The sequence below is a fragment of the Necator americanus genome, chromosome V (genome assembly GCF_031761385.1).
Source record: "Necator americanus strain Aroian chromosome V, whole genome shotgun sequence".
Classification (NCBI taxonomy): domain Eukaryota; kingdom Metazoa; phylum Nematoda; class Chromadorea; order Rhabditida; family Ancylostomatidae; genus Necator; species Necator americanus.
Window position 1 is genome coordinate 11,493,079 of NC_087375.1, and position 26,518 is coordinate 11,519,596.

The 26,518-nt window shown below is 41.0% G+C and overlaps 2 protein-coding genes across 3 annotated transcripts; both read left to right on the forward strand.

Moving 5' to 3' along the window:
• Positions 1-15,729: 15,729 nt before the first annotated feature.
• Positions 15,730-23,294, forward strand: RB195_013563 (uncharacterized protein; the record flags this gene model as incomplete). Of its 2 annotated transcripts, XM_064203446.1 has the most annotated exons (9): positions 15,730-15,749; positions 16,121-16,223; positions 19,224-19,263; positions 20,892-20,971; positions 21,092-21,188; positions 21,244-21,303; positions 21,829-21,890; positions 22,013-22,135; positions 23,244-23,294. In XM_064203446.1, 9 exons carry the CDS (start codon positions 15,730-15,732, stop codon positions 23,292-23,294), a joined length of 636 nt encoding a protein of 211 aa, XP_064059327.1. The 2 variants fall into 2 exon arrangements, with proteins under 2 accessions (XP_064059327.1, XP_064059328.1); XM_064203447.1 differs by lacking the exons at positions 15,730-15,749; positions 16,121-16,223 and adding an exon at positions 19,002-19,004.
• Positions 23,295-25,311: 2,017 nt separating this feature from the next.
• RB195_013564 (uncharacterized protein) lies at positions 25,312-26,293 on the forward strand (the record flags this gene model as incomplete). The annotated part of the gene is made up of 2 exons (XM_064203448.1): positions 25,312-25,359; positions 26,126-26,293. 2 exons carry the CDS (start codon positions 25,312-25,314, stop codon positions 26,291-26,293), a joined length of 216 nt encoding a protein of 71 aa, XP_064059329.1.
• Positions 26,294-26,518: the final 225 nt, after the last annotated feature.

Sequence of the window (26,518 nt, forward strand, 5' to 3'; positions counted from 1 at the left end):
AATAAAACGAATTAATGGCGATGATATTAAGATAAACCAATATTTAGCTGGCCTTCTTTATAATAAAAAAAAACTTTATGAGAAAAAACCTCACGGAGAGACGGAGATGGAAATTAGATACGCAATTGCTTTAGCGTCGTAAGCAAGGATGTATACGAATTTAATCCATTTCTCCCACTCATCCCAATCAATAACTGGTGTATCAGTGTTTGTTCACCTATACTTCCACCCTGAGAAAAAGCCTCATTCTAAACGATCCCCTTTACCATGATGGAACTAAAAAATGCCGTCGAAAACAGAGCTCTGTATTTAGCTGAACAAATACCGCCCACGCTTTGCGCCTTTCTCTTATTATGGTAAAACGAATCTGTTGTGAGGGTTATCTGCTGTCAACAACTCTTTATATGCGGAATGTCGTCACCGTCACATAGTGAATGTGTGTTATTACAGTCGGTTAACGAGGTTAAAAACTGCAGATTTAGCTTATTTTATTCACGCTATTTCTAGTCAAAAACCGATGAACAAGAAAAAATAGAAGCTGAATAGATTGCGACAAGTACCAGATCTCAAGAAAAACAAAGATGAATGAAATTGTGAAGTTCACAATTTCTACAAAAAAAAAAGCAGTCGGTGGAATAGCTCTCAACAGTTCCATTTCCAGAGACACATGACAACGATGTCGCAACGGCGCAACGCAAAAGGTACAAAGTCTGGCGGATACTACCTCGTTTTTTTTCGCTAACCTGCTACCAACACGTCAGAGACCTGGTGCGAGGAATCGTAATGGGATCCCTGTCCATCTCCGCAGTCTGATTGCAGCCAGCGAGGGTCCCAACTGGACCACTACCACCACAACGAGCGTGGTTGTTTACACAATTGCACCAGGCAAGAGATCGTTTTGATCTGACTGCACACATGTTGCCGAAATCGAAGTAAAATGAGAAGTGCCTCAGTGTTCTTCAGATTTATTCAGTTTCACCATGAGCGAGCGGTTCTTAAAACCGATCCTTTGAAGCACATCAATAAATCCTGAACTGACGCTCCGCTGAAGTACAACGCATAGAATTATCTCTGCAAATCATAGACCAGGCGAGAATGCACGAATAACGACAAGTCGGAATCAACGCGAAAAATGGGCTCGGAAAGATTATGAGGAAAGTGTAACAAAAATTTCCTCTGAAATTAAACAAATAATAATGACATGCACATAGATCCCAAAGATTGTTTATCTAAAGACTCAATCTTGAACATTCTTCTCAACATAAAGTAGTAAAATGACTGATACATTCTCAACAACTCTAAAATGCAATTGGAACGCGCGTGAACATATAACATCAAAAGGAATAAGAAATATCAAACAAAAGGTCTCCATACAAACTTCTTTTTCAAACTGAAAAACACTTTCGCTTTGCACTCAGCGAAAAGACATCGACGCATCGAAAAGTTTACGTCTGACAAATCACAACGGATGCGATCATCGGGCTTTTTTTTCTTTCGGCGATGATGATGACTCAATCTTTAGTGATGCGGATCTGCGCAGTTCCACAATTTCACTACGAGCAACATTAAGTTCCGCGAAAACCATGAAGGAATTCCCTGCAGAAAACACTTAGGCAGCAGAATGATATGCAAATAAATGCGCGAAAAAAGTGCATTTAAATATCAATGCATGACATGATATCACTTCCCTTTCTAGCGGAGAAAGCAACCATTGATTGCCAAGGGGTGAACAAGAGATAATGAGGGTTAAGGCCAAAAAATGTTGGTAGGATAGTTCACCCATGATTGCAAATTTAGAGATGGACGCAAAGAATCAGATTCGTCTAAACATAGCTCCGCATAGAACTACAAGACCACCAAGAACATGAACGTAAGTTAATTTGACAGTAATTAGTAGATCTTTTGAATGATCATGACATTCCCGAAACGGTGATTGTGGAAGAAATTTTCTTTGATGCATAGTATATCGCGGCAAAATAGGGTTGAAAGGAGAGAAGGAAAAAAAACAGATTTTTGAAGAAAAATTAAGGAGAATGAAACTAGAAAGCAAAAAAAAACATAATAGGATTGATAACAGAAAGTAAAAATGAATCAGAAAAGACATTCAGCCTGAATTCAGAAAATAAACTAAAATAAATAAAATAATAGAACGGATGAACAAGTAAGAAAATGAGTAATAATTAACAATAAAATATTAATAACTGTGTGACAACAATCCGATCTCACCTCCGTCTTAACCTCTTTTACCTCCTGCTATGACTCAAATTCGGCTGGCTTACAAACCACGTTCAATCTATATTAGAGAAAAAGAGTTAACTCTTATGGCTTACATCTCCACCGATTTCCACCACTAGAACGCAGGCAGTATTGTGCAGGAATATCTCCTAGAAAAGAATTCGACTACCCACTGTGACCCCAGCTGAGAGAAACAGGTTCAGAAGACAGCACTTTTCTGTTCTAGTGTTTCAAAAAGAAAAAAAAAAAGAATTCTTGACCAGGACAATGTACATGTACATGAATGTAGAAGTGGTGGCAGCAGACACATGTCTGATCGGAAGGTCGCGGGCAGAAGAACTGTCTCTGCACTGTCCTTAACGTGGAAAGTGTTCGCGTTACCGGACGCGCAGCGCAGTCCTTCGGGCAAACATAATTGCCGCTCTGTTGAGAAGAAGCGTAACTACCACTTTTTGAGCCAAATCCATCGGCTGTACGTAAGATGAAATAACAGTGACAGTATAAATGTCACCAGTGACAAGGATTGAAATGTGAACTAGTGTCCTTAATATACTAAAAGTAGGCAAGCAGTGGCGAAAGATGAAGAATTGAATTGAAGCGCTGTGATTCAAGAAAGAGCTAGAGAGATAAAAGCGAAAATGGTTGGCGACGAAACTATGATTCCATTTCGGTCCCCTTTTTTCACTGTAATTGTCACTACGTCATCACCTCTTTTTAACCAGACTAGGCGAATACGAGCAAAAAGGACTAGTGAAAGGAAGAAATCTTATGTTCATAGGAATACAACGAAGTGGGACTACAGTGAATCCGATATTCCTTGATCTCTTTGCTATTCCGTTGGTGAGCTTCCGTATTGGACCGACATTTCCCTAATATCGCGGACATTGCAGTGCACTGGCGTACTCGCTTGATAGCAATCATTGTGTCGCCACAAACACAACCGCTTTCGCAATATTGCACCACAAGTCAGCTCGTTTCGACATCGGTAAGAGACGCAGCGAACTGGGGATACTCAAAAATTCGGGAGATTTGGCACCGAATCGCAATGGTTGGAGGGCTTTTTCGAGTTTTTTTTTTGTGGTTTGGCGTGATTTTGTCACGCGATCACGCTGTGGTTGAACTTTAAGGACAACAACAGGTTTAATCACACTCGAAAATATGTAATCATGGGTGGGACTTTTAGAGTTCGCAGCAGAGAATTCCTGAAAAGTTAGAAAAGTTCATAGAATAAGAACTAGATGAGGAATAGGTGGAGTATCGGTTAACCAACATTCGGAAGCGTTTTTTTTTCCATCATAGCGTAATGAGTTTCGAAATTGTCGGGCAGTAATTGCGCGCACAGGGAACAGGTCACGTGGCTTTTTTTTCCACTCATCGCAAGTTGCGAAATTCACGCGACATCGACATGCACTCAGCATACGATGATGATTGTTTGAAACTCGCAACAAACAAAAACGAGGAATAATTTCGAGGGCGCCATGTTCCGACATGACGTGAATGTCTGCGGACTTTTTCGTCATCGTGACAATATTTTTAAAGGGAACCTCATCATCGCTTTCAAATTATTGCCTAATGTGATTCCTGTTGGACGTTTATTGCTGAATGGAATGCTAATAGAGACGGCAATATCGAAAAAAAAGAAGCACAGAAGGAAAGTGTCCGCGCTTTAAAAACCCGTTACGTCATGCGGATGTTGCAGAATAAATGAAACAAGAAGAAAAAAGACTATAACGACATATTGTGGCCCTGAAATACGTAAAGAAAAAGGATATGTTTGCTTAAATTTCCAGCCGAACATTTTCATCCTATTTTCTAGTGTTTTAACTTTCTAGCGTTTGTTGCTTAGTGTTGTTTTTGTGAGTTCGTCGCTCATTTCGAAGAGAATGACTGAATGCATTCCAACGATGTGTTTTACACTAGTTTTTCTGGATGTCGATAAATTTCCGCGATTTTTCCAACTTACCATTACAAAACAACAGAACAAAAAACAGAGCGTATGCCGGAATTTCCGAAAAGTGCACCAATGCAGAGAATGAAAGTAGGTGGAAAATAAGGGACATTTCTCTTGGAAAACTCCAGTTAATTGTGGTTTAAATTAGAAGCAAAAACATCGCTTTGGCTCGCTACGTCGACTCATTTACGTAAGAATAGATCAGAAAATCATGGAAACATGTCAACGTATACTATTCTACGATCTCATTCTCATTTATCTGTAATAATTGTACATTTATTGCAACCTGTTCAAAAATGACCTAAAGCTTAGTGCCTAGCAAAAGCGGCTGCGCTCGGAGCGGCGTGGTTTAGCCAGCGGCTGCGATCGAGGTGGGACTTCCGCTTACTCTGCAGCACGACTGGAAGTAACAACAGTCCCACACCGATCGTGTTGTGTTGGATCCACGGAGCGGCTTCGAGTGCAGCCATTTATGCAACTGCATCAGACTTCAGGTAGTTTTGAGCTGTAATGAGCACCGGCAATAGATTTCGGTGCTCATTACGGATGACAACTTGCATATGAATAATGAGTTAATCCCGAAATACATCAGTCAAATGTAATAACAATCTGATTATAAGGTAAGGTGAAGCACAAATAAAACATAACACTTCGAAAGTAACTTTCGGACATCATATTTTTCAACATACCATAGCAACACAAATTCAAGAACAATGACATTTCTGATACACATACCCAACACGAACACAAGCCAACTTGCGAGAACTAATCCCCAAGTTCCAACAGCTTAAACGCGGAGATCAGTTCTCGGTAAGCCGGCTGAACTGCAAGCAGAGTTCGAAATAGCTAAGCTAAAACTATAGCAAATAATTTTTGCACACTTTGTTATATCCAGTGAGTAAAAAGCTGCTTAAGAAACAGGATTTCTTCATATATTACAGCCTCTCAGATTATCAAAATTTTCCAATGGGGTAGAAAAGTGGAGGCGCTCTCAAACGTAGTCTCCACGATAACAGATGTATTCCGCTTTGAATGACGGTAAGTTCCGAAAGGCGAAACGGACACATCCGTTAGAGGAGCATAAAAAGATCTGGGAAAGAAAATCGGCACAACGAAGATGAAACGACACGACAACGACACGGTAATCTAAAGGACGTGTCGGTGCACTTATAAGTGTTTGCAAAAACCAGGAAGATCCGCAAGTGGTTGCAGCACTACATGGTCGCTCATCCGGACGTGCGAGGCTGGCACCGGGTGTGTAAGGCGCGTGGGAGCCGCAAGCGCTCGACAAGGCGAACATACACGAAGGTCACCGTTATTTATACAAAAAAAAAGACTCCGACGATTTTCTGATTAGTGACCGATGACTAAGAAATTGATTCTTCACAAACGTCCTAGATGAACGCCGATTTTCGTGAATTATCGAGGATGATTCTAGCATATTTCGGCGATTGGAGGAGCTAGAAACGAGTGCAGGATGGCGTGGGCGAACAACGATTTGATCCAACTACCTGTGATCGGAGAGGGTGAAGGTGGCGTGCTTTAAGCTTGTAAGAATCCATTGAAAACTTGAACACAAGTGCAAGTGTACGAAAATATGTGGGCTGCAGCTGCGAAGAACAAGAAAGTTATCAAAAAGTCGCAAACGCAAATGTCATTACTCATCGGAAAAAGCCGCTTCTCCAGGAAACGGATGATATAACATAACTCTCCTTTTTTGAGTTCATAGGTAACACCCACGACAATTTCTGCTTCTCGGCTATCATGTTCATCGAGAAAATGCCCAAAGAATCATAATTAATCGGTAGGAAAAAGTAAAGCGAAACAAATGAATGAAAATGTATCCGTCCTTCCCACGCCTATCATAAATCCAATGACATAAAATCCAAGAAAACATAAAACACGCAAACAGAAAAGATACCTTCGACAAACAAATCGGCGGGCACCATGGGATTCACAAACTTTTTAAACTTTTTTAAACTTAGCCGAAGCGGTTCAACAAAGCGGAAGAGCCTAAAAGAAAGTTAAAGTAACTCTCGAAGCAAAATCATTTCCCAAAAATTATTTACAAGTTTCTACGGAGATGACTAGATTTTAATTACATCCAAGATTCGATCAACAGGTGCAAAGCTTAACATGGGGATGTGCCACAAAAGAAGAAAGGAGCTAGGAAAAAGTCTTTTTTTTTTTCGCCTTTTTTTCGGTGATCTGAAAGAATGGGAGTCAGCTGCACGATGGTAAAAGATAGCTTTGCAAACGGGTGGGAAAGAAGACAAAGCTTCTTTTTTTCAGAAATACAAATGTCCAGCAAGTCTGCATTGCGGACAATGCACATTCGAAAAAATCACTGCTCTACGGAATGCCTTCTCGTAATCATCTCTATAAGAATTTGTACTTGGGAGAGTTCCCAACTGGAGCCACGATGTGTACATGCGATTTCGTGCTGGGAACCAATGCTACTATACGTCACAAAGCTATACAATTTAATTGACCGTTATATCTCATAAGATCGGTCTTTCAGTTTCAAATTAAACTTCATGATGGGAAAGTGCGAAAACGGATAGACAATTTGCAGGGAAGATTTCCAGATTCACTAGTCTCAGAAAACAATTCTATTCTCATAGAAAGAGAAAAAGAAGTCTGAAAAAAACATTCCAAACGGAAGATTCATTCGGAGAAAACCGATAAATCAATAGCAGGAATGCAAACCTTGCTAGGTTGTACACTCAACGACCTATAATACGTTGCGTGACGATGCGGTTTCGAACAAATTCATTGACCTAAATGTGATCGTTTTTCATTCACGAGGAACGTTAGGAATGCGGATGATGCGCTTACGATCGCAACATCAAGGAGTATATCAGCAGCTGAACGTCATCGCCGTTCAATGAACCCATCTATGAATTAGCGATGGTTTCACGTTCCAGATAATCTTATCGAATTCTTGACAGGTGCGCGTTATGAGGATTAACGCAGCATCAATGTGATTTGTGTCAGAGTTTCCAATAAATTCCATAGCAATTTCGCAAAGGCAGTTGGACTGGGGATTTTTCATTTCACTTTCAGAAAAAAAAAATTATATGGTCTACTGAGGACTTGTTTTTGTTTGTTTCAGTTCTTCATTAGTATCGACATCTTTTTGAATGTTGCACGTTGATCGCTTAAGTTTCTTCAGAAATCCTCAACTCATCGAGGATAATATTCCCCTCTTCGTTTTCGTTAGCGCACTTCAAAGAAAAAAATTCTGTGACAGATTTGGCTGACCAGGAAACGGTCAAAAGGTACCCGCATGATGTGCCGCCGCGTATCCAGGAATCTAATGAGCGTCGTTAATTGCACCGCGAGTCTCCTGATACCGTCATAATCGCTACAGTAGCCTGATTGCTCCTCTTGTGCTACGTCTTCAAGACGCCCTGCTTACGCCACCCTTTCCCCCACTTTGCCGCGTCTACCGCTCTTCCGACGATTTTTTTTTCGCTGCGCCTACAGCTCTTATGATGCGCTTTTAAAATCGAACGGAAAGGAAAGTACCTGGTGTTAGATGTTGTTTGAAGGTCTACATAAAGTGTGCTTGTAAGTTAATATAAAAGAAGGAAAGAATGAAATAGGTTTGTATAAGTGATATGCGAATGCAAGAGATGTCTCAAAAAATGTCTCACTGATCGGTGTTATGCTATCTTTTTTACTTTTTTGCGCTTTCTAAGAATTTCTTTTTGCTTATCTAGCTGGGTAAACTGGCATCCAACGTTTAACGAGGCGCGAAAAATGCCTCGCAGACATACACTGTACCTAAAGGTATATCTCAAAGATACAAAGGTCTCTGTTCGCCATTAATACGCCTATCCTGTCATATTGATTTTATATAGAGAATAGATAGACATGAAGCGATAAAACAATGTTGAAAGAAGTTTGAAGGACCATACAAAGTTCCATTACATAAAACTGTATAAAACATACAAGCAAGTATTGAAATATTTGACATGCACTCTGTACAAACATTATATCTAAGTAAAATTTTGAAAAGATAAAATGTAGAAAGGAGTTTAAAGAATGTATACAAAGTAATAAGCGCATAAAGTTGCTGTTATTATAGCTGCTGCAGTTGAAACTTGAACACGAAATCGTTGAATGACATCGTGACAAACACATACTTATGCACTACTAGTTTATATAGAAGACTTAGGGCATGAAATGTGTTAAATAATGAGATGTGTGAAAATATGTGCATGTTATTATTTTCCCTGGAGCATCTTTTTGAGATAATGTTTGGTTATGTGAAGTTACATTGGATAGAAGGATCTACTTCTTCGCTTTATTCCCAATAATATGCGCTTAGTTTACTATATCCGTACGTCAGAATTCGCTGCGGCAATTCGTTTTTCACTCCCCCTCCCTTTAAAATTCGCACTATCCACCCCTTCGTCGCGGCGCAGCATTGATCAGAGAGCAATAGGGGGGCGCGGTTTAGGTGATCTCAGGCGGTCGTGGAGGATATCTAGCTGGTGGAGCTAATTACGCGGAGGGGCGGTGCTGAAGGGAGGACAGGAGCGGTCAGCCGGTTTTCACGGGTACCTCTTGTCCCGCACCCGGCTGACCAATGTTAGTTTTTAATAGTGGCATTTAGTAGTTTTTAATAGTGGTATTTTGCAGATGAATTCTCGCCAGTAAGTGTTCTGCAAAGTTGTGACCTAATACTAGGTAAAAACATATGTAATGCAAACACAGTGAATGAAGATCGCGGTTTGCGTACGGCCTCTGCAGCAGATCAGCGGTGAAAATCTTCTGCATGATGTCCCACTTTTAAACCTAGCTAACTATTTGTTAAGAATAACATAAGATTCTTCTCATATTGTTGTCGGATCAATATGACATGAAGCGCAGAGCAGTTGCGTAAGCGGCGCGATGAATGTAGCGGTTAGGATTGAGAGGGGACCTTCGCCAGCACCACTCATTGCTGCAGATCCCGATGGTATCATGCGCCATAGTGGGCGATAGCAGTCCTACTCAAGGTATTTGTAAATATGGAGGTTCGGTGCAGCTGCGCTCGAAGCGGTGCGGTGGGGCGTAGAGGCGTTGGAATCGAGGTGTGACCATCACGAATTGCGGCGACGTTTGGTGCTACCAACGGTCCCCTCTCGCTCCTAACCGCGACGCTCCAGCACAACGTTTCGAGCCCAGCCGCCCGCCTACGCACCGAGCTTCAGGTTGTTCTGAACCGACTGTAAAAATGTAAGGTTACAATGACGATTTCCTTATGAAAATGTAAATTTTTCTGCAGAAAAAGGAAAGCGTCAACCTGACCTTAATAAGAGCCACTGGACTTGAATCGTAAATGACACACGTAAGGCGATAGGAAAATTTGATACAGTGCTTCAACAAAAAAAAGAAGATTTGGAAAAATACGAGAGATAACTTTGAAAGAACAAAACCAAACAAAAAAATCGAAAAGAAGAATCGAATGTAAAATCCTTCAAAAGGACCGCTCATGGAAGAACGCCTCCTTGCTGACCAGAACGACGCCTCACCATAGAGCTCGGCGAGTTCGAATTCGAGTAATGACCTAGAGCCAACAATCAGTTCGAAAGGGAGCGGGCAAAGTTTACAGAGGTCAAGTGGGTGCCGACGATAATCTGTCACCAAGTGCTCGACGTGCGTCTTCTCGAATTACGTCAGCACGAGCGAAATCGTTCGCACTCGCGGAGCCGCAAACGTATAATCGTCGACGTTTGCGCACGTGGCGAGTCGTTTTCGCGCTCGAATTCCCCGTTTTTTCCGGAATCCGCTGAAGATTACGCAGGCATGACGTCACAGGCTCGCAAATCTCTGTGCTCCGTTGCCTACACGACATAGTGATTACAGGGTGTTTCCGCCAATTATATGTTTTCTTTGAGAAATATCCAGGATAATTTCGATGGAAGTTTTTGGTAAATGAAAATTATTCCTAGTTACCTCATGGGTTAAGCTGGAGCGCAATCGAAATAGGTCTACGTCTGATGTTTCTTAGATATTAATTTAAATAATTTCAAATTTTTGTCTGAATCCGGCTTCGGAACTTGTTCAGCGAAGTAAGTCTTTGAGTGATGTATTTGAAACTTTTGGATTACTCTGTGTAAGTTAAGGATTTTCTTCCACTTAAAACCGTCAGCAATATGTATAGAGCAGTTGATCTAAATCGTCAGCAATCCATTCAATGCATTTAAGGATAAAGGATAAAGGATAAAGTTTCTGGTGTTAATCAGTCCGCTTGGGATGCGCCTCCACGTTCACTTCAATTCAAAGTCGTTTGAAGTTTACGAACCTATAACTTGCCTATACAATGGCTTGCGGTGGCTAGCCGAAGTGTCGAGTCAGTGTTTTTATCCTCCCAGACAAGTCTGGTACCAATTTATTGACCCCGGAGGAATGAAGGACTTTGTGAGCCCTAGGGCGGATTCGAACCTCCGATCGATTGTGCAGGAAGCGGAACCTCTAACCGCTACACCACACCCACCCCTTCATTCGTTAAAAATGCAACGAAAGAGGTTAACTAAGAAAACTCTTCAAGACTGGGGAGAGAGACATGATTTCAAAGGTTTTCAAAATCGCTAAGACGTTTTTAAAATGACCAGAATCATTTGAAGAAAAAAAAACAACAGATGAATTTCCTTCAAAATGTTTCTCATTCTCATAATGTTCCCACTGTCTGCTGTAGAAAATTGAATAAAAGTGTAAGCAACGAAGTGAACACAATTGCGAGCAACAAAATTCCAGTTTTCCTCAATTCCAATCACAAATGAGCGCATTTTCTGAGAATTGTAAGTCGTCATGAAAGTTTGATCTATGAAAACATGTCGAATCGCCTACGCAGAGCCAATGCATGGAAAATAGTTGAATGTCGCTTTATGCAGTATCCTTTAACATGTTAACAAATATGACGTTATTATTTAATCAATGGCAATGTTATTATTTATCTGATAGGTATTCCTTGTTGTCCCGAGGATTTCGAGGGTTTTAAAGAGTTGTCACAAATTTCACCTGCAATCTGAGGGAGAACTCAAGCAGATTCTGCCAGCTGCTTTGCAAATTGTAAAATATAGTGGTTCTTCAAATACTTCCATAAAAAATTTCGTAACTTGGCGACTACAAGAAGTTTTCGTTCCACCTTCTGAATGGAGTATGTAGTAGCAATAGTTTGTCATAGATCAAGGCCATCAAACACACCATTTTTATTCTTCTTTTCTTTTTCTTTTTCTTCTTATTTTTCTACTCGAATCAGTATAGCATTTGAGTTCAACAAAACACTTAAGCAAACAAAAGAATACGTTTTGCAACCCTGCTTTCCGTTACGGTATCAAAATCACTCATTTCTAAAAGCCGTTGCTCAGAATGTCGCATCTACGGGCTTGACTCCCCTTTATTTTTACGGGCGGCGAAGGGATCCCTTTCACTTGAGCAGCATCCCATGAGCTAGATCCCCTTCACCTGAAGAGTGTCCTGCTCCTCCTTATCGCACCTATGATCAAGTACTACAATGATCTTCCCCAGTGATGTCAAATTAATTGTGAGCTTTCTGAGGAGGGTTTACACTTTGACAACCATGGACAACTTCCAGAGCTTCCATGTTCCTAGGTCTTGCCATGCTATGTACAGTCAGCGCTAAAATCCGCTGCTTGGACGGCAGCTGTGCGCGTTCGATCCAGGCAGGGAGTGTGCGGCAAGCTGAAAATGTGCGCGCGTTGCGCCGACGCGTCGCGACCAAGTAGGCAAATAATTATGGCGCCGACTGCATCTAGTTGGACAGAGCTCTGGAAGCAAATTCACATAAGAATCTAAATAATAAGCTGGAAAGATCCGTGTATCTTGAAGGCTAATTTATTGGCTAAAAATAAAGACACAAGCTAGTTATTCGAGCACAAACTCTCAGTTATTTAATTGACTCTCAATGATTTGATCTCAACTGAATGACCGACCGTGCAGATAATGGTTTAATTCCACAGCACTCCAGAGTTAAATCTGAAATGTTGAGACACTAGGATGGAACAGAAACGAGGAGGAGGTTATCTTAGTTAACTAGCAGTCTAAATTATGGACATCCACTGGGAGTATAAGATTTGGTTAAAGGCAGCAAACCGCGAATCGGACGCGGTGAGGGAATCCGCGGGAAAAGCTAAGGATGCGGTTGTAGATTGCACTATCCAGGGTGGTTTCACTCAGTTCTCCCTTGTCGTCGTAAAAAAACAGCGTGGGAACCGCTTTAGTTGCTCCGAGTATTAGTAGAACGCTCCCAAATGTTTTAGTCCTTTCAGGAGCCTGCTCAGTTGGTTTAACTTGAAAAAGCCGGTGAAAGACATTATTAATCTTCGACCGCTCGCACGTGGGTGCGGCACGTGCACGAGAATGGCGCGTTGCAGCTGGTATCGTTGTTTTCCCGCACATCCCTCACCCCTGCCTTTAAAGGCAGCATACCACGAATCTGTGGTGGTGCGCATCATCAAGTGGAATGTTTGTACACGGAATAGTGGATTATGGAGAGGAGGGTGATTCCATCCATTTCTTCCTTATTGCCGTAAAAAACGGCCCGGAAGATGCGGCGCGTGCACAAGGCTGGCGCGCCCCAATCGAATTCCTTGTGGAAAATGGTGCGCCGGAACGCTCGAAGCCGTATCTTCCGGCCTGTTTTCTACGGCAGTTAGGAAGAAATGAACGGAATCACCCTTCTCTCAATAATCTACAAGCCCGTATACGAATAATCCTCCAGAAATCCGTACCACTCCAGGGGGTAGCGGATACAAGCTGCAGAAATCTATTACCAGGTAAAAAAGTTTTTAAAAAAGTGTTGCTATGAACCACTGACAATATTATTGCGATTCCAGTTCACTTTAATCTCAAGTTAATCGAGGACTGTAATCTCTTGTGTAATAAATGTAGTCAAGATATAGTAGGGTCGAAACGACATGAAGCGCGTACGCAATTGCGTACGCGGCATCTCTCGAGGCGCTTCGGTGGAGCGTAGCGGATAGGAGCGTGGTGAAACCCTTGCTGGGACCACCCATCGCTGCACTTTGCAAATATCCCTCCTCGGTTCCAACTGCTGCCTTCACTGCGCCGTTCCGGACACGTACGCAAATGCACCGCAACTACACTCATGATTCATGTCGTGTTGACCCGACGATAATTTAAATCCATTTCACAGTGTCCTTCTTATCAGCATTTGGAGCTCAAGGAAAACTTGGAACAACTGCACTGAAGAAACGAGTGGGGAAAGAAAGACTCAGTTAAATGGAGATGTGATAGCATCTAACTGAGTAACTTGGAGAACTTTCTTAATTTTGGCTGTTTCTTCGGATTGCTTAGTGAAAACTGGAGACTCATAAACTCTGTCATAAAGTTAGGACAACTGAATGACCTGTGATGCAATTGCGTAGGCGCTTGCGTTCGCAGTTGAACTGCGAAGCTGCAGTTCTATTGTAAGATCAAAACGACACGAAGCACGGTGTAGTCGCGTAAATGGCCGCGCTTGAGGCGATGCGGTGGAACGTAGCTGTAGCATAAGCGTAAGCGTAACTAGCACCATATTTCGCTCAAGTTGGCGATGGTCGCACCTCGATTCCAGCCGCTTCCTCCACGGCGCGGTTTCGAGCGCAAACGCTTGCGCAACTGCACCTTGCTTCATGTCGTTTTGACCCTACTACACCAAAGGTTAGAAGGCACTGAACCGAGTGCGCCTTACCATTCTGTAACTTTATCCTGCCCTCTTGCTTTAACTTAAAGGCATCACCCCACGAATCTAAGGTGGTACGGATTTCAGGTGGAGTATACGTATACGGGATCGTAGATTAAGGAGAGGGGGCAAGGGGTGATTCCGTTCATTTTTTCCTAATTGCCGTAAAAAACGGCGACTTTCTACAAGGAATTCAATTGGAGCGCGCCAGCCGTGTGCACACGCCGCATCCTCGGGAGTTTGGTTCTTTCGCTGCCGGTTGCCGCGATCCAGCACGCATCAGACGCAGAACGTAGAGACGCGTGTTGCGTGCTGGATCGGGGAAACTGAGAAAGTGAAAAAGGAAGCAAAAGGAGTCGCTTGCGTGATACGTAGAAACATATCATCAGTCAACAACGAAACCACATGTAATTCAGGACGAATACGAGCTTGAATTCAGCATCCTCCATCTGATTATAGTCGGTTCAAAACGGCATGAGCAGAGTGCAGAGCGGTAGCATCTGTGCTCAAAGCGGTTCGGTTCGGATCGAATGGGGACCATCGCTAGCACCAGTTATCATTGTAGTCTGAGCTAAGCTAGCGATGGTTCCACCGCGATCCGAACCGCACCGAGCTCCATGTCGTTTTGACCCACTTGTAGCACAGCAACGTGAGTTCGAATGCCCTCTTGGGATCTGTGCTACACGGATGACAGTACGGAATAATAGCACTACGTCTTTAATAGAGAAATGAAAGCGTGACGTAGAACTATGTACAGTTATCGATTAGTTCTCGGCAGCTCCTACATGTTTTTAGGCTATATTCTACCCTTAGGGTACATTCATTATCACCTGCTTTTCTCCAATGCGATTTTTCATGTCTGCTTTCGAATGGGTTTTACTTGCCACGATTCATCTTTTTCCTTTCTCTTATTTCTTTGTTGCTTTTTACTCTGTAAATTTGAGGTCTGTGCAATCAATATTTTCGTAACCTATTAGAAAACCAATTTAGCGCACTTATAATGTTCATTAACAGCAACGGTCGCTGCTCATTTTTCGCAGTCAAACGAATATATTGAAGAATTTCGTGGTAACAATAAACACCGCACGAACGTTCCCAACCTTATAACACGAATTGGCCGCACATATAAGCACGAAACTGTAAATTTCCTTCTTTACCGGATACTAAATGAGATTTGGATATTTCTTTTTAACCGGCGACTGACGCAGTCTTTGTGTCTCGAGTTCATGCTGCACAGGTTCACCCCGGCCTTCTGCGCTTCAAGACACTTCCTTAAAGGCATCACTCCACGAATGTGAGGTGGTACGGATTTCAGGTGGAGTATTCGTATACGGGATGGGAGACTATGGAGAGAGTGGTGATTCCGTCCATTTCTTCCTAATTACCGTAAAAAACGGCCCGGAAGATACGGCTTCGGACTTTCTGGCGCACTATTTTCTACAAGGAGTTCGACTAGAGCGCGCCAGCCTTGTGCGGCGCCGCATCTTCCGGCCTGTTTTTTACTGCAATTGGGAAGAAATGGACGACATCACCCTTCTCTCCATAATCTAATAATACTCCACCTGAAATCCGTACCACCTCAGATTCGTGGAGTGATGCCTTTAAAGTGGGACCATCGCGAACTGCAACGAGGAATGGTACTAGCAAGGGTCCTCACTCGAACGTAGCAGCTAAACTTCGCCACACCGCTTCGAGCGCAACCGCTCACGCAACTGCAAAGTACCTCATGTTGTTTTGACCTCCTTTGCTGCTACCATCAATACCATGAATCCTGAATTAGATAAGTTTCATGAAGCCTGTACACCGAAAATTATTACATTGGTTTTTTTCAGCTTTCTGCACGATGATAGACTGGAAGGTTAGGTAGTGGAGTTGGTCTGGAAGGACTGCCTAGCGAACACTTTTGAAGGCGAAAATCCTTCAGATCATTCACAACAACTGATTCTTTTGTTTTAAGTAATATGGTGTTCATTCTCTCTTGACCATGAAACCTTTGGAGAAACACTTCTAGCTTTTAATTCTGCGTAAACGGGCATTAAAATCAGGTGTATTTCCAGAGATCTGTGCTCCGTCCTATCATTTCCGTGCAGATAAGCATTAGCTTGTGTTCATACTTCGGGTCCTGCACAGAATGTGACGTGAAAGCAGTGTACGAGTATGTGTGTGTGCGGAAGCTCTGTTCCACCTTGAGAGGCTGAGTGGGGGATTAGCACAAATCGTTCGTGTTACTCCAGGGATTGTGCGGATGGAGGATTAGCCGGATCCAGAGCCACAGGTGCTCCTCCTCCGTGTTTCCTTGCTGAGCAACAGCCAACTCTCGATGCATACGAGACGCTGGTGCGTATCGATCGGGGCCATCACGGCCAGGCGGTCGCCTATCGACTGCCTCGGCCATTTATTAGTGCTGGCGGCCAGCCGCAACTCCTTCCAACATATTTCCAAACACTTTTTCCGTTAAATTTCTGTCATTGACTTCTTTTACGATGAAATGAGATGTGCCGAGTTCGTCCCCATGTGGATTAGCCTTAAACGAGCTTTCACCAATAAAATCGGTAGGATTTTTCTGAAAATCCATTTAATTGGTGTTAAAGTGGGAGCATATTTCTTGTTTTTCGAGTTCTACTTCATATATAAACATCGTTCCCATTTTTTAGAATAAATCAGTTCTTTTTTTTCTTCCAATAAACCCCTTACATTCATTTCTTAATTAGAAGATTTGCCGAAACCCATTTCTGTGGCCGAAAATTTTCCCGCTTGGTTATTTGTCGGATTTTTCCTCTTCCTTTTCTATATTTCTATTATTTTTCCCTTTGAATTCTGAATCCAGTCATGAAAAATGGGGATTGTTGAGCTTGCGAATGCATTTATGATTTGTTACTGTTATGCTCATTTCATGCAAAGATCCTTTTCCTGGGTTTTGCATACGAAACTGTAGAATTCCGTGACTATTTCGTTTTTCACCCTGTTTTAATTCCCATTGATCCGTTTACTGTCATCAACAAACCTGTGCTTTAGTTTTGCTTAGCGTCAACGAGCTACACATCTATTTCCTTATTTTTGGAAGATTTTTTTTACTGTTTAAATACCTACACTAGATGGTGTATACTAGAACAATCCTTCGAACTGGAGTTTTCCTTCATTGCAGCGTTTGTTTCCCGATATTCACTTAGCATTAATATTTTTCGTTTCACTTCATTTATTCAAATGCAATTTTATGCTGTTCTCCACTCCAATTTAATTAAAGTTAAGTATTCTATGAATTTCTATTCGCGCGATCGACATGTATAAAGATATAACTGGATTTTAAATAATGTTAGGCAAAATAAGTTAGAGACTAATGCTGATTCACTCTGTTATTGTTATTCGACTAATTACTAAGACTTCTTTCATTACGAAGATGAAGAAGTAGAAGTTCTGTCTTCTTTTGTCGCTCTAGCTCAGAAAACGGCCTCTAGCGACGACAGCAGAAGCTTGTGAGCTGTTCTCTTTAGGCTAAAGAAATAAATGGTGATACTATAATATTAATAATATCGAATGGCTATTCACTTCTTGAGGAATTGGCGAGTCGGCGAGTACTACTTGAATGATATTTTAAGAAAGAAAGTATTCTCTCAGTCTGTTTTGGCACTGGTTGCTAGTCTCTTTCAAATGCACGTATTAATAAATGTCAAAATGAGCATTAAAAATTGAATCTTCTAATTCACGATGTCTGTTATGATTGGTACTTTGCTGAAATGACTTCTTATAGAAAAAAAAACAGCTTCTATGAGGATCAGGGCGCTTGTTATATGGAAAGGCTATTATCAGAACCGCTTCAGCAATGTTGATTAGCTCAGGGATCCTACTTGCCCTTGAAGGACTCCATTTGAAAGCTAGTATTCGAACTGGGGATCTTGATGATTTTAGGAGCGCTGATTCTTCAAGAAAATAATCCTCAAGGCCATAATTTATAGCCAGTGATACTTTGCATATCAATGATTTCCCTTCTTTCTATGAGAAAGATAGCATTTGATATGGAGGTTTGGGAAAAAGATGGTTGCGTGTCGTCGATGTATCTGCTTATTTTCGTCTTTTAAGTCGAGAAAATGATAATTTTGACTGTAAAATTGTTACTGTTGCACCATCTTCACTGCTATAATTCATTTTGCTTTGCATTTTGCCTGTTTCAGCTTTGTTTAATTGAGCCTCGAAAATGCTGCGAACCTCGACTTTCATAACGAATTCTCCTTGCCAGACTGTGGAATCGATAACGAGGATGAAAAAAGTGTTCTACCTAAAGTGCATAGAAGCGCAAAATTATTTGAAATGAAATAAAAGGGCTTGGGTTAAAAATGTTGTTTTTATACCATAGAAAAAACTGAAATAATGTCCTACTACTGTGTTCCTCCAAGCGGTAAAATTCTACTATTCACTTAAGCGACAGAGTACAAGTGGTGTTTGCTGCGTTCACACATGTGCTTAAACTTTCCTCTTTTTGAAAATGTTCTCTATCATAAGCATTTCTTCAGTGGTTTCAGCAATTTTGTTTGATTTTATCAGCTTCATGTATATGACTTTCATTTGCCGTTCCGTTTAAGTTTTTTCAAGTCTGAAATTGAGTTTTCCCTGTTAAAAGCTATTCCAATTTCCGCCAACGATTTGAATTTTTCATTAACTTCATTCTTTCGTACAAAATAGTGATGTTTTCTGTTAATATTAGTTGTTTATTCTGATATTCTACCTAGCAACAATCTGATCTATGGAAATCACAACTTTTGACTTTTGTGTTTGCGTTTGTTGTTCTCATTCAATACTCACCGTATTGATATTCAAACATGCTGTAGGTGCAGTAAAAACAAGATATCGATTTACTGTTGTATTCCAAATTTTCCGAATACACAATGTAGTTTCCATCATATGCGACTGGATTTCGCCTTTCTCTACAATCCTCCTCCTATCAAATTCTTTGACGATATTCCGTGTGTTGCGTATTCTTAGATGATTTATGCAATTTTCCGCCGAAACGTTCGCAACTATCCTTCTTCAGCTCCTCCACATCAAAACACGTGATAAAGTGGTACAGCTGCCGAATCTCGATACCACTAAGAGGTTCACCGACAGCTTGTCTTATCGAAGATGGTGAGTGGAATGGCTTTTCTTTCTTTCTTTCATTCTTCTTTTCCAACGTGTGCTTTTAAGTTTAACCTCTTCTGTTCCACAAATTCAAGATCGCCTAAAGAACTAATTATTGCTTATTATTTCATGGAAATTCTTTTGTTTCCAGACCTTATATTTTAACAGTTAACCAAAAGGAAAGAATACTGACGACAAGCGAAAAAGTTAAAATATGAATTTCAGGGTGCAGAAAGTTCGTTGCCGATGGAAATGTGCAGCAACTGTGAGTTTCATTTTTTTGTTTGTTTCTTTGTTCATCTCCTGTTTATCGGTGTAGCTGCTTTTTACCAAACTCATATACCTTTTTTTTCAAAAGAAAGTTGGAGGGGAACAGTTCCTACACTTGCAACCAATTCTCTGCAGTTTGACTCCTAAGTTATTGAGGTTTCATTGTTTTTTCCTTTTTTTTGAGAGAGAGAGTCCTTATTGGTGATTTGGTTGGCCAACCCGTTTCAGAAGTGTATCTGTATATATTTATTTGTTGTAAAGTCGGAATACGCATTACTCGTAAGAAAAATTACGAATTATCGGTTAAAAGTGATGAAAACAATCACAGGTGATAAACAACTCTTATATGTCACTGGAGGATGCCCGTTTAGCTTATAAATCAGCAATCACGATCTTGTTTTCCGTGATTTAAGTTTGTGACTCGGTTTTTTAAATTGCGCCTGTCTAATGCTTGTTTCAGTCATGATTCTTTCGTATAAAGTTGGAGAATTACAACAGCTTAATTTAAGAGGTACATGCATCTCTATTCTAGATTATGGAAAGTACTACAGAATCTAAAATGGGCATTGAAGGTAATTTCGTGGGTCAATACACCGCGTGGCGTTTAAACTCACTTGGGTTTAGTATCCTTTTAGTGTTTTCTGACATGTCAGGAAAGCGCCATATTTGTTTGCTCGTTATACTTTATGTAGATGTAATTTAAAGGCATCACCCCACGAATCTGAGGTGGTGCAGATTTCAGGTGGAGTATTCGTATACGGGATGGGAGACTATGGAGAGGGTGGTGATTCCGTCCATTTTTTCCTAATTGCCGTAAAAAACGGCCCGGAAGATGCGGCGCCGCACAAGGCTGGCGCGCTCTAGTCGAACTCATTGTAGAAAATAGTGCGCCAGAACGCCTGAAGCCGTATCTTCCGGGCCGTTTTTTACGGCAATTAGGAAGAAATGGACGGAATCACCACCCTCTCCATAGTCTCCCATCCCGTATACGAATACTCCACCTGAAATCTGTACCACCTCAGATTCGTGGAGTGATGCCTTTAAGGTTGCTGACCTAAGATTCTCATTCTTTTCCTTACCATTACATTTGGAACACGGATATCTGCCTAAAACAGTACGATTTTCAATTCAAGCCCAGAAGGAGAGCCTAGAACCTGTAAGAGGCGTGTAGAAGTAGCAAGATCTGTGACATTTGACGCACATATCTACATTCAACTAAACATTTCGTCCAAATACAAGCTTATTACTGCAATCTAAGACGGTTCAAATAGACTGCGCGCGTTCAAAACATCACTGCTAGGTAGCAGATGGTCAAACGTCCTAGGGCATGGTGGAGTGCTCAAGAGTACATACGGGAAATGTTTCAGACTAGTAGCAGATACCACAGCTACATTTAAAGAAATTGGTTTTTTTTCAACTTATATGTGCATGCTTACTTTTTGTACTGCAGTAACTTCTGTGGATATCATGATGGGATTTTTTGTCGTTATTGTCGAATAACTGCTTTTGTTGATTTACTTCTCTCCGCTTTTTGATTCCTGAACAATGTTTTATTGGTAGTCGGAAACCCGCTCTCGCAGTGCTGCAGTCCACATGTGTACGACTTTTAATCAATTTTTTTAGTCGACGCATACGAGCTGCGTCGACTGGCACGCCGATTCAAGAAACTGGATATTGATGGTTCAGGATCGCTGTCAGTTGAGGTAATGCGTTTGATAGTACGTAGATAGTGGATTGAAGGTTTTCTTTTTCTTACGAAATATTTTGAAGGGGTTGTTTGTACTCTTGGAAATATCATTAAATAAAAGACCGCATTTTTGCAGGAATTCATGTCATTACCTGAATTGCAACAGAATCCACTTGTTCAAAGAGTGATTGATATATTTGACGAAGATGGAAATGGGGAAGTAGATTTTCGAGGTTAGTTATTAGCTTAGTCAGCAACGCATTCGTCTTAGAAATGATCTCATTCCAGAATTTATACAAGGTATTTCACAATTCAGCGTAAAAGGTGACAAGAATGTTAAGCTAAAATGTAGGTTTACCTTTTCCTCTTCTTTTCATTTTGATCGCTCACAACAAATATTTTAAGTCATTTTGTCAGTTTGTTGATTTCTGTAAACGTGTTAAGATGTTACGCTATTCAGGCTTTTGAGTTGAACACAATTTCTCTTCTTAAGCTTTCTTCAATTTTCTAAAAAAAATTCGAAAATTTTTCCTTACGAGTTCAACTGTGTTCGAACGTGTAGTATAGGCTGTGCGTTAGATCTAAAAGTTCAGAATAAAGCATGTTTCTTTTTTGGCTCCAAAATTTCTTTGCTTTTGTTGCACAGTTTTTACGCGAAACTGATCAATACGTTCCTCGATGTTATCCTCTTAAAATATGGAAAATTTCATGTAGTTTATTAACATGGGTTGGGATTTGAACTAAGGTTCACGGAGTTTGTACGTCGCGCCTACGGCCACTCGTAGGACTGTTTTGGAAACAAGCATCAGCCTGGGACCAGTTCTTTGGACATAATCCACGTCTTCCCTCTCCATTTGGTTTTTATGATTTCAGTTGCATTCCGTATTTACGACATTGATCGAGATGGTTATATATCTAATGGAGAACTATTCCAGGTAGGTTATCTACACTATCATATCTGTTTCCCTCAAGTTACTAATTAGGCTTTGATTTTAGAATGGAAGCGTACGTAGTATTAGTTCTAGCTGTTGTTATAAAGTAATATTTATATTTGAAGGTATTGAAAATGATGGTCGGAAACAATCTAAAGGACTCACAACTGCAACAAATTGTCGATAAGACGATACTTTTCCATGACAAAGACGGCGATGGCAGAATATCATTCCAGGAATTTTGCGATGTGAGTTCTTCAGGCATCTTGAACTTGTTAATTTCTCGAAGCGCCTTGCTTTGGCTTTCCATCTGGTTGCGTTTCTGCCTTTGTTGAAGTGTTATCTGCGTAAACGAATTAAACTCTGGGATTTGGATCAATTCCACGCTTTAACTTCCCATTGCTATCATAGCTTTTGCTTTTCGTGTAACAATATTGTGTGGCTAACACAAATTTAACATTTTTAAACATTAGCTTCTAGATTAACCAGAACGGAATGCACTTGGATTTGTTAAAATTTGCAACGTTTGTATTTATTTGGAAATACATCGCTATCAGCTGCTGTTTCCCCTGAAAGTGTCCCACTGCTTAGCATTTCTCTAGGATCAAGAGGGTGTTTTGCAGTTAGAAGTACTAGAGTGCAAGTATGAATGCTGTTCGTAAGGCTTTTCTCTTAAAATTTGGCGTTATGATGGAACAGTTTAAGTTATAGCACTTGTTTTATGTGGATACTAGATCTTCTGATTCGTTAATTTTCTCACAAGTTCTTTGATTATTCTTGATTCACTTCTTAGAACTGGAAGAAATGTTTTTGACCTACACATTGAAAGAGGTAGCCTCAGGTCCCAGATTACGTCCAAGTGGAAGCGAAGAAAAGCGACATCCTTTTGTTCACTGTGTTTCTATCCACTACTTTCTGGATTACCCTTTTTATCTACACAGAAAATTACGGGGACATGGAGCCGGAAATATCTTGAATGTTGTAAATTGAGAAATGATATATTAGCTATAGATAAAGTGCAAACTTTTCTGGTTTTGATCTGCATATGTATTGTCTCAAGGAAACCAGTTCTAGGAGTTCTTAATATCTTCCCTTCTTCACACTCTTTTTATGCATGCATTTAGTGCTGCACAAGACCTGTTCCAGTTGTATCGTGTTGAACATCACAAAAAGTTAAAGTGCTAGCCGAGGTTTATGTAAGGGGTTATAATTAGAGGTTTCTTGAGTGCGCGATGTTTATCTGAAAGGTGACAATGAACGGTACTCTGATGTGAAGACATCGGCTATCTTTAAGTGAAAAATATCAGCGAGGGAGTGTTAGCGGTTCCTGATTCGTGAGCGTAGTCCGCAGTTTAGGTTGTCGAACATACTGAAGTGCACAAGAAGATGGTACTGGAGAACATCTGAAAGACGAGCTAGTGTGTTTTCTGACATGTATTGTGCTATGCTCGAATGAATACCGCCTCCTGTTTGTGGTCGATCTTGACGCTGGCGACTATGTCACACAACGTTTCTCACAAATGTATTGTCTTCTTTCTCACTGTATCACTGTATCACAGACATGTTTTTGTTATCACCTTCTCTGACTATCGGATACACAGTATAATCTGCAAGCCATCTCTTTGATGTGTTCTCGAGCTCATTATAGATGTTTGGTCATTTAGTTAAGCATTTTTCTGAGAGGCTAAGTATAAAAGGGGATCAGTTTCTGTCAAATGAGCAAGAAAGTTCTACTAATGGTGAAACAAAAAAAAATGTGTTTTGCCTTGAACCAAAGCACTATTTCGCTGTAACGGACGCTTGTTTTTTCACGCGTTGTTTGGGCATTTTCACGTAGTCAGTCACCGATTGAGAACATTGCTAAGAAGATGGTTTGTTCGTCGCTGTTATTGTATTTTTTGGTGTCATACTATCTAGTCCCATGCACCCATGTGTACTGAATCCTTCAGGATTCATCCATAAATTTCTACTTTAAAATTTCTTCAGAATTCATCCATAAATTTTTAAGTGAGAAGTCACCGATGAAGGTGCAGGCGAAAGTCCACTGCGCGCACCATATCTCCACTACGCAATGAACTCTAAGAAGCTGCCATTATCTAGTGCCACACTCGTACTTACCGTAGTGTCGTTTCTATACACTAAACTTTGGCTTTATTCGACTGAGGCTGCGCGCACTGTATAACTGGTGTCATTGCTATTGAATATTAACAACTGCTGTTAGAGGTTTGGCTTAATAGTGTTTGTGTTTGTCGTGTGTGTTAACCATTAGTCTTCTTGCTCTAGCCTTGCTTCTTCTCACTATTATTATCAAGTCTGAGATGAGATGTTATATTGCACATGTTTTGATATTGTCTGAATAAATTACATATCGAATCAAATTTGAAGAGCCTAGGCGCTGGTGGATGGATCGAAGTGGATGACTTTCTGCTCTGAACTAGGTTCTACTACTGAAAAGACAGATAAGATCCAAGTTCGTAAAATCCTATGTGTTACGCAACACCAAACAGCTTCAACCATTAACGTAGTGCTGCGCGACGTTGCATTACGCATATATACAGCATAGAAAAACCAACGTATACATGCTCATAGCATGTATACGTTGGTTTTTTTATGTTCTCACAAAAAACATAACCTTTCACATGACATCACAGCAGGCTAATTTTCAATTCGCTGATCAGCGTATCGTTATATTCAGAATCGTTTATGAATGTAGAGCCTTACAATGACTTGCGGTTGCGGGTCGATATGTCAAGTCGGTGTTTTTATCCTCCCAATAAGTCTATTACCAATTTATAAATCTCGGAGGGATGAAGCGCTCTAGGGCAGCAATCTGAGGTGATGAGAGAATCAGCGGGGAAAGCTAGAGATGGGGTTGTAGATTGCGGAATCAGGGGTGGTTCCGCTCACCCATGATTCCGCAAATCATTGGTTTCACTTGAATAGGCAGTCGAGGACAATTCACTGGCATTCGACCGCTGCACAGCTGGATGAGGCGCTTGTATAAAAATGGCGGGTTGCAACTGAAATCGTCCTGAAAAACAGTGTCTTTCACGATGTTTTTTACAGTGATTGGGGAGAGAAGAGCGCAACCACTCCCCATCCCGCAATCTACAACTCTTTCTCTAGCTTGTCCAGCGGTTTCCCTCTCTTCAGATTCGTGGTATGCAGCCTCTAATTGATACTAAGGGAATCTCGAACCATATATCGACCATTGATCGTGTAGTCACAGCGGGGTGTCTTGCCGAGTGCGGTAAATCCGTCCCATTTTCCTACACACACATTGTAAAATGAGAAATCAACATGTGATCAGAAAACGTTAACCAGCAGATCAGAGAACTACCTCCACGCGGGTTTTATTGATCGATAGTGGAACTTGCTTTGAATTTAATTTGCTTTGGTTGTTGTAATACATAATCGGGAATAAATGCCGAGGTTGGCTGGCTCTAAGTATTTCATCCACGAAGCTGAAGAGGTGATCCGACTGCACTTGAACTTTAGAATCTCACCCCAGAAAGCGAGCAGAATGAGGTTGAGGCGGTTAAGCATTGCTGGGGTTTCTTGGGCTCAGCGCTCATTTGACTCAACCAATAAAATCATCCGCTTCCGTGTGACTGAGACTGAGAATGTATATCTCATAGCTGAGAATGTACGGAATTGATGAGCGCGCCAGACAAACAGTCGACCATTAACCTGTCATGCTGAGGACGCGGCACGTGTCGCTTACGTGCGCACATAACACAACAGATGACATCAGAGTTATTGTCGCATCCGTTATCAGCTCGTTCAGACAAAGACAGCGGGGAAACCATCCCATAGCTGCTGAATCCTCGGTGAGACTGGACAATCATTTGGATTGTGTTGCGGGCCTCCGCCCCTTTGGGATAATTTTTGTCAGCCGACGCTCGAGCGATGAAATAGCTCTGTAAACAGTGCGCAAGTGGTCATCTGCAAGCGCGTGACTATATTTTTTTGAAGAGTTTGCTGCTTGACAATCTTATAGTACTTGGATCTAAAAAAAGTTAGGAATTTCTGGGAAATTCCTAGTAAAATGTGGTGATTTTACTGCCAAATTTTCTTTTACGTAGTACTTGTTCTTGGTGTATAGTTTGCAGTCTGAACATCTCAGCTAAGTGGGAGCTTTACTAATCAATAATAATGACAAATAACATCTGGAACACATGCATGTCTTCCGACGAAACATTAGTTCTGACATTACTCTGATTGAGTGAGAATTCTAGAGTCTCCAGTATGTCGAGCGAAAATTTACAGGTGGTCGGAAATCTCGACGTACACGAGAAGATGGTGGTAAAACCGTGACTTCATGTGATTCTTCATCCTATCACGGCCGATTCGCTATTTCATTGTTCGTCTCCGAGTTCCACCATATCCTGTATGCTTGTAAGTGAGTGAATAATGTTGATTGTATTGATCAATTTGTATGTTATTTAGTCGAAAAGAGCTACAGCCTCTTTACATGCAGATTTGTTATAACATATATGAAATTACCCTAATTAAAATACCAATACTGCACTTGCCTCTGTAATAAATTTACGTTTTTGAAAAGTATTGTATAAAGTCTTTCACTGTTAGTGTTGTTCTTTACATTCAATACGTAAATTCTAATTCAAAGA